Genomic DNA, 12,776 nt, shown 5'->3' on the forward strand with positions numbered 1-12,776 from the left:
CGTGTGTTGGGGCTGTGAATATACGCTATCTAACAACAGTATACACACTAGAAACATTTTTGTGCCCTACTCAGAGCGTAATCTATATACCAGTTTCTGGGGGCTGTGAATATGCGCCATCTACTAACAGTATACACTATAGAAAAATCTTGCTGTACCCGCTCAGAGCGTAATCTATATACCAGTCTGTAGGGGTTGTGATTTTACACTCTCTACCAACAGTATACACACTAGAAAAATCTTTCTGGACCTGCTGAGAGCGTGATCTATATACCAGTGTCTGGGGGCTGTGACTTTGCGCCATCTACTAACAGTATACACACTAGAAATCTCTTTCTGGGCCTGCTAAGAGTGTTATCTATATACCAGTTTCTGGCGGCTATAAATTTGCGCTATATAACAGTATACACACTAGAAAACTCTTTCTAACAGTATGCACTGTTTTAAATCTTTCCGGGCCTGCTCTGAGTGTAATCTATATACCAGTGTCTGGCAGCTGTGAATTTGCGCTATGTACCACCAGTATACACACTAGGAAAATTTTTTTGTGCCAGCTCAGAGCGTAATCTATATACCATTCTCTGGGGGCTGTGAATTTGCGCTAACAACGGTCGCTGTTTTCTTGTTTTGATAACGCGATTATTTTATGCAACCAAAAATGGCTCATGTGACTGAATGCATTGGATTTAATGCTTACAATGCAGTTCCAATAGCTGCGTAAAAACAGCCATGTTAATGAGGCCTTAGAACGACAAGCGTCTGGACCCCTAGTGGGGGGTGTTCACTGCGTATGTGTTCAAATAGCTCAGTTTAAGGCTGAGTTCCCACAGGGCAGATTTGTGGTGGAAATTCCTCCCGGAATTTTGCCGCCGCAAATCTGCCTGCAGCTGCTAATCCCAGGGTTCGCCAGCCATGTGGACGGGATTTCTCAAAAATTAATATAAGACAGGGTCTTATTTTCGGTGAAACACGGTAGTTGTTTTGCTGCAGGAAGCAGACAGCTCCATACATTTGTTGGAGATACAACAGCTTCAGCTCATTATGTATATTGCTGGAAGGACTGCAGTTTACTAACAGGACAGCAGATGGCGCTGTCACTAATACTCCTACATAGTCTTTCTTGTATTGAATTGTTTGGGCTGTACTGCTGTATACTCTCTGGTTTTCCCCTCCCTTCTTCCTGTCTCTGTACAGTCCACCATTTTATGTTGATCTCTCTGTGAATCCACACATGTGGTTCCAGTAAAGACAACTGGCTCCCCCACAATGTCTGCCTGAAGTGACTCCCCCTCATCCAGCACTCAGACTCCCTGCGGCTCGCCTCTGATTCATGCTGGCAGAGTTTAGGGATAGAGCTGCAGCGATAGGGAAAGCGTTAGTGTAGGGATCCTGACTACAAGAACCCAGCAGTCCTTCTTAGGACTACTCCTCTCATTGTGTGCATCATCATTTAGGCTGGCTGGGACCAGTAGTGCACCAATTTTTTTTCAAGCATCCCAGCTATATTCTGCCCACGTGTGTTGGTGTACGCTATATACCCGCGTGTGGGGGCTGTTTTCAGTGTATCTACCAGTGCTATACAGTGCGTTAATTATTTCTGCCGCAGCCCAGCGCCTCTCAAGTCTAAAAGTCTGTGTGCGGTGAATGAGCCCCAGATCCCAGCGCTGCACACTGGTTACATTTTTCCTGGCCTTGCTCAGAGTCTATAAAGTCTAAAAGTCGGTGTGCGGTGAATTAGGGCTGGGTATCTGTGATATACAGTGGGTTAATTATTTCTGGCGCAGCTCAGAGCCTCTCAAGTCTACAAGTCTCTGTGCGCGGTGAATGAGCCCTATTTTTCTGCGCTATACGCTGGTTACATTTTTCCTGCCCCTGCATACAGCCTCTCATATCTACAAGTCTGTGGGCGGTGAATAAGAGCTAGGTATCTGCGGTATACAGTGGGTTAATTTCTGGTGCAGCTCAGCGCTTCTCTAAATTAAAAGTCTCTGTGTGCGGCGAATGAGCCCTAGATCCCAGCGCTGCACACTGGTTACATTTTTTCTGGCCTTGCTCAGAGTCTATCAAGTCTAAAAGTCTCTGTGTGCGGTGAATAAGCCCTAGATCAGTGCTACACGCTGGTTACATTTTTTCTGCCCCTGAATACAGCCTCTCATATCTACAAGTCTGTGTGCGGTGAATCAGGGCTAGGTATCTGCGGTATACAGTGCGTTAATTATTTCTGGCGCAGCTCAGCGTCTCTCAAATCTACAAGTATGTGTGTGCGGTGAATAAGCCCTATTTCTCCTCCGTTATACACTCGTTAAATTTGTTCTGGCCCTGTTCATAGTTTCTCAAATCTACAAGTCTCTGTGTGCGGTGAATTAGCCCTAGATCTCAGCGCTGCACACTGGTTAACTTTGTTCTGGCCTTGTTCACATTTCCTTAAGTCTACCAGTCTCTGTGTGCGGTGAATAAGCCCTAGATCTCAGCGCTGCACACTGGTTACATTTTTCCTGGCCTTGCTCAGTCTATCAAGTCTAAAAGTCTCTGTGTGCGGTGAATTAGGGCTGGGTATCAGCGATATACAGTGGATTAATTATTTCTGGCCTTGCTCAGCGTCTCTCAAATCTACCAGTCTCTGTGTGCAGTGAATGATCCCTATTTCTCAGCCCTATGCACTGGCTAAATTTGTTCTGGGCCTAGATCTCAGTGCTACAGGCTGGTTACATTTTTTCTGGCCTTGCTCAGAGCCTCTAAAATCTACCAGTCTCTGTGTGTGGTGAATAAGCCCTAGGTCTTATCGCTACGCGCTGGTTACATTTTTTCTGCCCCTGCATACAGACTCTCATATCTACAAGTCTGTGTGCGGTGAATTAGGGCTAGGTATCTGCGGTATACAGTGGGTTAATTATTTCTGGCCTTGCTCAGCGCCTCTCAAGTCTAAAGGTCTCTCTGTGCGCGGTGAATGAGCCCTATTTCTCAGCGCTGTACACTGGTTAACTTTGTTCTGGCCTTGTTCACATTTTCTCAAATCTACCAGTCTCTGTGTGCGGTGAATTAGGCCTAGATCTCAGCGCTTTACACTGATTACATTTTTTTCTGGCCTTGCTCAGAGTCTCTCAAATTTACAAGTCTCTGTGGGCGGTGATTTAGGCCTACGTCTCAGCGGTATGCACTGGTTAAATATTTTCTGGCCTTTTTTCAGAGTTTCTCAAATCTACAAGTCTCTGTGGGCAGTGAATTATCCCTAGTTATGAGAGCTATACACTGGTTAAATTTATTCTGGCCTTGCTCAGAGTCTTTCAAATCTACCAGTCTCTGTGGGCGGTGAATTAGGCCCAGGAATCAGCGGTATGCACTGATTAAATTTTTTCTGGCCCTGCTCTATCCTTTATCCTACATGATGAAGAATAGGGGTATGGGTCGAGGCCAAGGACATGGACGTGGGCATCCCAATGAGGGTGTTGGCAAGGGCCGAGGTCCTGGGCGTGGTGAAACAGCCTGCTGCTGAGGGATTGGTAGAGCGCCGCGTATCTCCACCCCCCCCCGGCTTCATGTCACATTTTGCAGGTCCGTATGGTAGACCATTATTAAAAGCACAGCAGTGCGATCAGGTGCTGACGTGGATAGCAAATAACGCCTCCACTACTTTATCCAACACCCAGTCTTCCACGCAGTCCACTCACGCCACCCAAGGGAATGCACCTCTGAATCCTCAGTCTGCTCCTCCTTCCTCTTAGCCTGGTCACTCGAGGAAAAGGAGAGATTATGATGAACAGGCATACACCCAAGAACTCTTCTTGGGTCCCTGCCCTGAGTCTGAAAAAATGGTTATACAGCCACGTGAGGAGTTTGTCGTGACTGATGCCGAAAATGTGGAACTTTCACAGACTCAGGGTGATGAGGGTGGGGACTTCGAATTACTATCTCAAAAGCTATTTGTGGATGTTGAGGATGAGACAGTTGTCTGTCGGCGAGGTGGTTGTTAGGGCAGTAAGTCTAAGGGAGGAACAGACTGAGGAGTCAGAGGAAGAGCTGGTGGACGATGAGGTGACTGTCCCCACCTGGCTTGCAAAGCCTACTAAAGACAGGGCTTCAGAGTGGGAGGCAAGTGCTGCAGCAGAACAGGTTAGAAGAGACAGTGGGGTGGCGAGGGGGAGAAACAGGGCCAGAGCAAATAATCCCCCGACTGTTCCCCACAGCACCCCCTCGCGGCATGCCTTTGTGCAGAGGGCTAGGTGTTTGAAGCTGTGGATGTTTTTTAGTGAGAGCGCGGATGACCGACAAACAGTGGTATGCAACCTGTGCCGCACCAAGATCAGCCAGGGAGCCATCACTACCAGCCTGACCGCCACCAGCATGCACAGGCATATGATGGCTAAGCACCCCACGAGGTGGAACGAAGGCCATTCACCATTGCCTCCATTGCCTCTTTCCCACTGTCACAACCTGGCACAGAGATGCAATCCCCCTCCCAGGATGCAGGCACGAGCGCCTCGGCCTGCACCCACAACCACAGCTCCACGGTCCTCCACTGCCTCCACCGCCTCCACTAATGTGTCCCAGTGCAGCGGTCAGCTGTTGCTAACCCAATCGTTGGAACGAAAGCGGAATACGGATGCACAATCTTTAAACGTGCATACCGCTAAAACTACTCAGCCTGGAGATGCTGCTATACAGGCTAGTAGAAACGGAGGCTTTCTGCAACATGATGGCAGCTATAGCGATGTTCAGCTATCTGACACATACACAGAATGAATTGTCCTGCTTTGCCCACGCCAATTTCTTCACGGTTTATGCAGTCTTTGAAGCGATCAAGGGAACCGTAACTGATTTAATGAGACTTTCTCAGGGTAACTGTATTGCTGTGGTGACACTTTGGGAACACCTCCTGCCTAAAAGAAATCTTCCATTTTAGAAAGGGTTTCTGAATTTTGCTGATGCTTGGAAGTACTAGCATTGGAGTCCGCATTATGCCCGCGTCCGTTCAGGGTGTGGGCAGAGGCCAAGGTCCTGGGCGGGGTGCAACTCTGCCATGTTTGGCCACTTTAATTTCTTCATACTTCATGCTGTCAATGGAGTGATCAAGGGAACCGTAACCGATTTAATGAGACTTTCACAGGGTCACTGTATTGCTGTGGTGACAACTCTGGGAACACCTCCTGCTTAAAAGAAATCTTCCATTTTAGAAAGGGTTGCTGAATTTTGCTGATGCTTGGAAGTACTAGCATCTGAATCAGCTTTATGCCCACGATTGTGGATTGTGTGGGAAGAGGCCAAGGTCCTGGGCGGGTTGCAACTGTGCCAGGTTTGGCAGTGGAATTTCTTTGTGGTTCATCCAATCTTTGGAGCGATGAAAGGAACTGTAACTGAAGGCATATTGGGTCAACCAGGTGGAGGCTGGGACCGAGTCTGACCCTGGGCCCGCTCACGTGATTCCCACACAGAGGATTGCGGATCCTACCTTGGTCACGGTTTCCCGGACTTATTATGCCACCTCCTCCTTTGGTCTGGGGATCAGCACTGGTCGACATGTATTTGCTCTCGTGTTACCACAAATATCTGAGACACTGGTTTGGACCAATCAAAAGAAGCGTAACTGAGGCGTTCACAGCAGTACTAGCATCTTAATCTGCTTTATTCCCACGTTTGTTGTGCCTAGTAGTGCGCACTAGGCTTTCACAAGTATCCTGGCTGTATAACAGGTCAACTTCTTATACACTGCCTGTTTTTGGATGTCCTCTGACCTATAATGCCCTGAGTGGTAAACAGCCGGATTGGTTTAGGTGGGTTAAACGCACGCATCCCTGGGGGTCAGCACTGGTTGGCATGTATTATCTCTCGTGTTACAACTTACCACAGTTATCCGAGATACTGGATTGGAGCATTCACAGGAAGCGTAACTGATTTAATGAGACATTCACAGGGTCACTGTATACCTGTGGAGGCTACTTTTGCGACACCTCCTGCTTCAAGCCAATCTTTGATGTTACTATGCGCTGCTGCATTGTGGAGATGTGTAGAAGTACTGGCATCTGAGACCCCTTCATGCCCATGTTTGCGGCTCCTGACAATTTTGTGACGGAGGTGGCACGGGATTGGAATTATGATTGTGCGTTAATTTATCAGCAATTCTCATCAGCATTATGGGCTATCGCCCACAATTTCAGAGAGGGTCGCTGCCAGGCCCTGCCAACCCTCTGCAGTGTGTTTCTCTGGTTCCCCCTCCTCCAAGACACACTTACAAATAGGCATGAGGGTGGTGTGGCTATCAAGCGAGCGTGTGGCATGGGGGCAGCTGAATGCTGGGAAGGGAAAATTTAGTGTGCGCTGTGGACGCAGGCTCATGCGCGGGGGGGGGGGGGCATGTAACCCAGCAGAAGAGGCAGCGGTGTCACCCACAGGCAGTGATTGTCCTTCGTTGCAGCTAGTGTGGTGCTTACCTAAGATGTGCCAGTGCGTGTGCCTTGCTGCTTATGGTCTGTCCATGTGAATTGTTAGGGGGGTGACTGCGAGGCTCTTGCCCAAAATTTGGCTTAATAGTGGGACCTGGGAGCCTCAGATGCACCCATGCATGCTGCCCCTGTCGTTCCCTATTCGTTTCTGTGGTGTTTCCATGACTTTCTGATGTTTTCAGGTGATTCACACAACCACCCCCATGCGGAGCATCGGTCACCTTGAAAAATGTTCGAGTCTCCCATTGACTTCAATGGGGTTCGTTACTCGAAACGAGCACCCGAGCATTACGAAAAGTTCGACTCGAGCAACGAGCACCCGAGCATTTTGGTGCTCGCTCATCTCTAACTACAAAACTTGAGCATTGCAGTGTATTATACAGCCGATGAAGCCCAACTGACTCTCATAGGCCACTGTAGATGGCAGACCCAGAAGTCACCTTCAAGCCTCCAGGTACCATAGCAGCCCATCAGAATATTACAATTACATAGCGGGGTTCCGATGGGTGACCGCAGCATGTAAGGGGCTGAATGGCTTGGATTGGCCGGTTTTGCTGGTCACTGCCATTATGGCTAGAGTATAGCTGGGAGAGGCTCACGTAGCCATTTGTCTTCTTCCACTTGAAAGTGATGTAAGCAATGTTTTGGTTTTTAGTAAATAGTTGTTTACTGTTGCTTTATGAGAATTGATGACAAAAGTTAAAGATGGAGCGTAAACGTAGAAATTCTGGTTTTGTTCAGCAAAGTTCATTTTTGAAAAAAAAAAATCTTTGTCCCTGCCGCGCCATCACGTACCGTCCTCCTGTTTCACCGCAGAATTTCCTTGTGGCATAGATTCCACTAGGGCAGCGGTGTCTAACTGACTTTCATTGAGGGCCACATCAGCCTAAGGGCTCCCACCCACTAGCGTTTTTTTTCACTGCGAAATTCGCACGTTTTTTTTTTCTACATGGGGTCTATGGGACTTGTAAAGCTAAAATCGCGATCGCGCAAAATCGCGATTTACCGCGAAATCGCGATTTTGCGCAATCGCGATTTTAGCTTTACAACTCCCATAGCCCAAAGACCCCTGCAGGAAAAAAAAAACGCTGCGAATTTCGCAGTAAAAAAACGCTAGTGGGTGGGAGCCCTTATGGTTGCCTTCAAAGGGCCAATTGTAATTGTATAGTAAGGGCTCGTTCACAGAAGCATATTTGCGCAGTGTATTATGCATGCAATTTTTGTACCTGTAATACGCAGTGAATAGAACCTGTTGATTTCAATGGGTTCATTCACATCAGCGTATTTTTTCACGCCATGCGCAATCACGTAAAAAAATGTGGCATGACCTATATTGGTGCATATTACGGACTGCAATAGGCTATTGAAGTAAATGGGCGGGCGCAAATACTCATTGAATACAGGGAACCTGGGTATTTACTGTGTATTTGCACACTATTTCAGTGAGCCTGTCTGTGTTCTCTTTTGTGTGTACAAATGCGCAGTGTATTTACGCACATAAAAGCATAAAAAGCAGCAGAATTACGCAGGGGGGGGTTTTGGTCTCGCAAATATGCAGTATATCTTTGCAACAAAAATGCGCCTAAACCCATGTGAGCAAGCCCTAATAGGAACCACCATAGTGGCCCCAGCGGTAATACTGACCCCTATAGTGGCCACAGCAGTAATAGTGACTCCCATAGATGACCCCAGTAGTAATAGTGACCCCCATAGTGGTTTGAAATCATTGGTAGCTGTGCTTGTAATTGCAGGCTGAAGTTCCATTAATTTCAATGAGAGCTATGCCTGCAATTACATGTGCCGGCCACTACGCAGGGGTCGGAGCAGCGCTTTCTTCCGTCACCAGTGCATTTGGGTGGGTGCTGCCTGAAGTCTCCTTTAAGGTTTGATACACGGCTGACAGGCCACATAAAATATGGCAGTGGGCTAGATTAGGCCTACAGGTCTTATGTTTGACATGTGTACACTAGGAGTTGAAATTGTGCTGTACGATTATTGGCCCATGCAGACAGGATCTGCCTGCAATTGCCGTAAAATAGATGGAGGTACTGACATGTTCATCGAAGGTTCATCGAATCACGATGCTTTTACCAAATTCTGCCCCCCTTATCAGCATGTGCAACAAAAATTAAGAAGTTTTTCAGTGATAGACTTTTTGCACTCTTGCATACTTGAGTCTTGCCTTTCTGCTTCTTTCAGACAGCAGTGGTGCTGGAAATGATCGTCTTCTGTTAAAGCCCATCTGTGCTAAGGAATGACAAGGTGTGCATTCATACACATTAGTCCAGGCAACAGCATTTAATTCGGCTTGACTGTGACCCACCTGTCTGTCAAAATGATTCTTGACATCCTCCTCTGACCCCTTTTATTGATGAGTTGTTTACATCCACAGCATGCCCTTGTTATATATTTTCCTTAATCACATCATTGTTGGTATACTCTCCAAACGGTTACACGAGAAACCCCCACAAGGTTGGCTGTATACGAGATCCTGGCCCCAGTTAGTCTAAAATCAATGACCGGGCCTTGTAGGAAGTCGCTTAGATCGATTGATTTTCCCAGGGTTACAAGTCTAATTTCCATAGAGGAAAACTATGATTGTGAAAGGGCCGAGGGCTCTAATAAAGTGGCCATTCAGTGTCATTAAGTGGCTATTCATACCAAATACAAGTAGGATTAGACTATTTAGGATATGTTTGTAGTCTGTTGCCATGGAGACAAATTAGTCTATATAGGAGCTGTATACACAAAACAATAGAAGCTTTTTAATAAAGCCCATTTGTAAAGTTACTTGACTTATTAGTTTAGCTGCATTGAATCAATAGAATACAGAATATCCGTAGAGACTGGTGTTGAATTGAAAAATGTTACATTTTATACAGTATTTTCCATTCAAATGAGATTCCCAAACTATTAATTAGCAGAATCATCACAATTCAATCCAATTATTCAAGGATGAACTTACCCAAAAGAAGAAATTGAATAGAAACAACAAATATTTGACACAGACGGTGCCCCTGTCATCCTTCTCCTCATCCAGATCGTGCCCCATCTCCGCAGACTCTAAAAATAAACAGTCAATAACTTACTAACCGCTCGGCTTTCCTTATAAATGCTTCATGGAGAATATTTACATTTAGTAAGTCATTGATTTTCCGTTCTCTGCAGAGTAAATAGCAAAAGTGAGCCAGAAATTATCCCGTATCTACCAAGACAAATAATACATTAAAGCCAATGCCTGCCTTTTATCAGCTTGTCTTACAAGCTCCAAATTCTGTGCAGATTGATTCTCTAATATACCTTTATAGCTACTCTTGTGATAGATCCAAATGCTAGACTTAAATGGGATAATTTGGGTACCTGCATTCACCACTAAGGGGAGTGAAGGAGCTTACAATATACTGGCAAACAATAATAACACAGTCTACAGTAAGCTCCCCCTAGTGGTGATTGGTAGCAGCTAGAATTTCATTACTAAAGACCTACCTAACTTTTCAGAATAAGATGAAATAACACTACTAATGTAAGTCGCCTTGCTGATGCAGTATAACTATGCTGTGTCTAGTTTCTCAGTCTTGCCGTGGTGTATGACCTGTAACATGAACCTGTCTTCCACAACCTCACCTTTGTAGCAGAGTTTGGCTGTTCCTCACTCATTTTTTGTTGTTTCTGTAGCAGTTAATGACTGTGTTTCAACCTACATATGAAAATGATGATGTTTGGTATAATTGCATAATTATACACCATACTATAATCCTACACAATCCTTGACTTTGAGCAAGTGCAGCTAGAAGAATTAGGTTCATTCACACTTTTTCATTCCCTTTGTATTTTCTTAATTGACAAAAATAAAACATTAACACTTCTATTTTTGAAAGCATTCTTTCCACACCTGCCTAAAACTTTTGCACAGTACTGAATGACATGTATCGTGCATTTTTTTTCCATTTTCCCCTCTGCAGGATATATATCTGATTCTCAATTCTCTCAGAACTGATAGGGGGACCCTGCTGTCATGATATCTTCTAGACATTGCACCACCGACTACTTCTAGACAATATACATAAGGACTACTACCCCCATTTTTCTTTAGTTCTCCACTTTTTGTATTTTTAGTCTTTGTCTGGAATGGGTCCCTACCCATAGCCTAAATCTGAGCTGGTCAGAATTGAGATCATATGATTATCTGAGGAGAAAGAAACCAGGAGTCTCAGATAGGCCGGGCAGATCTGCATTGCGGAGTCCACGGCGGGCGTCCACCTCTGGACTCCACAGCATTCAATGGCAAAACGCCATTTCATCTCCACGACTGGAAATCGATTGTGTTTTTCCGCTCACATAGAAGAAATCGAAGCAGAAGCATGCTGCGATTTTGTGCGGGCTATGCACACATGGCTTTCATTGAAGTCAATGGAAGTCGTCCGTCCTGCGGCACTTCCCCAGTGAGCACTGCGGAAGTATCGCAGGATATGCATCATTGCCAAGCGTTGGCACCTACTGCACATGTGCGACGGAGTGCCAATGGGCACATCCGCAGCGCTCACAGAAGATGCCGGACACGTACGCAGGAAATAGCTACATAATGAATGATTAATAATCATCGGAGGGGCTCTTTAAAGGATAACCTAACTTTTAGAAAACTTCTAGCATGATAGTTATGTGTCAAAAGTTGTAATCGGTGGGGGTCCAGGTGCTTGGACCTTACCATTCACTAAAACACAATGGCAGACATGTTCAGGTGAGCGCCGTTTCTCGCTGATGGTGATCATTGAGCTGAGAGACTTTCTACTGAGTCTATACACCGCTCTTGGGAGAGCCAAAAAGACCCAATTGTGCACAGCATTTCATTGAGCGCTTCTGTCCCTTCATTTCAGGGATCTCTGAAGATCTCAGCATCTGGACCCCACTGATCAGAACTTCTGACAAGTTACTATATGTCAAACGTTTGCTAAAAGTTTAGTTGCTCTTTAAGAAATTAACATTTTTTTTCATCTCAATATCAAAGCATTATAATGCAACTGTTGGAGGGCGCCGGACTCCATAGCTGATTGTTTCACCTTTACACAGTACAGTGTTACCAGTAAATGCCATCAATTGGTTCTAAAGCCACATTATATGGAACCACCAATCAGCTGCTATCACAGAGGTATGCACATCATAAATAGGTTTTTTCAATATCCAGCTGATGCTAATTAGCTGCATCAAGAGGCCAGGTGGTGGTATGGCGACACAGATTCAGAATATGATGCAGCAGAAGGAGTAGCAAAAATATGCAATATTTACTTAGGAACAGCAAAATGCAAACAGATAATATATTAACAAGCAAATAATTAACATTTACTGTAGATTTACCTGCCGCGGCTACCTAAATCTTAGAGTTGTTAATTCTTTTTGCACAATCCAAAATACTAATGTCAGAACATGTTTAATACTGCTGTTCAAAGCACATAAATCACATAACTTTATACACAGCTTATCTTGAGAAGAGTTAACACTCTGCTATTATCCAGATGGTCTATTAAGTCCTTTGGTCTGCTATCCTCCTGTGCAACAGGGCTTTTGTCCATTAACCGTGTTTCTAACGGTAGGCATGCTTAGAGTTGGTATTGAGGCCACTCTCACTTACAGTTTGTTATGTGGGAGTCGGCGCTATCACCAAGCTGGTCATGGGTCAAGAGGACGACTCTTACTTTTTCGTTAGATCCTCGTTGCACTCCAGTGGCTTCCAGCAGGTTGAGTCTGTAGTGTGGCCACTCTCTGCTGGAATAAGAAAGTCACCTTGCCTAGTGTCACCTGCTGTCCTCCAGGCCACCGCTCCCAACCAGACGTGCAGGCTCCCGCTGCCATTTTTTTTCTCATTGCAGATTATTGTACCCCTTCTCTAACAGCAGCCCCTCTGCTTACCGTCACAGTCCCTGCACTATTGCACAGCAAACATTGTCCCTTTTTAATTGGAAGCCTCAGCCAATTAATACTATACCAGAAAGCCAGCATGCTCAGTTTCACTGCACCGGAATGTGGTACAAATTTTGGCGCACACGATAATTTAGTGCATTTTATGCTGTATTTCTCAGTTTGACCCTTCAGGGTAGCCCTTTATACCAGTACCGTCACATTCCTTCATCACCTGACATTATAGCATCTCACTCCTATTCAAATTAATGAGATTGAGCTGCTATGCCAGGCAAAGGTGCTACAAAATATATTGTGCTGGGCCTGGTATGTAATAAAGAGGCTTCAGCTCTCACCCAAGCTCTATTGCCTCTTCAAACAGCTGATCAGGGGAGGTCTCAAGCAGCAGACCCTCACTGATCTAAAATTGATGGCCTATGGGGCATG

At 45.6% G+C, this 12,776-nt stretch overlaps 1 protein-coding gene across 2 annotated transcripts in view; it reads right to left on the reverse strand.

Annotated features, from left to right (window-relative positions):
* LOC136610341 (tetraspanin-11-like) overlaps positions 1-12,776 on the reverse strand; it is a 131,052-nt gene that overhangs the window by 52,874 nt on the left and 65,402 nt on the right. For both annotated transcript variants that reach the window (XM_066589572.1, XM_066589573.1), the window contains exon 2: positions 9,403-9,500. In XM_066589572.1, the coding sequence (XP_066445669.1) occupies positions 9,403-9,489 (87 nt within the window). In that variant the 5' untranslated portion in view covers positions 9,490-9,500. The remainder of the gene's footprint in view (positions 1-9,402; positions 9,501-12,776) is intronic.

This window comes from Eleutherodactylus coqui, chromosome 2 (assembly GCF_035609145.1).
Source record: "Eleutherodactylus coqui strain aEleCoq1 chromosome 2, aEleCoq1.hap1, whole genome shotgun sequence".
Lineage (NCBI taxonomy): Eukaryota > Metazoa > Chordata > Amphibia > Anura > Eleutherodactylidae > Eleutherodactylus > Eleutherodactylus coqui.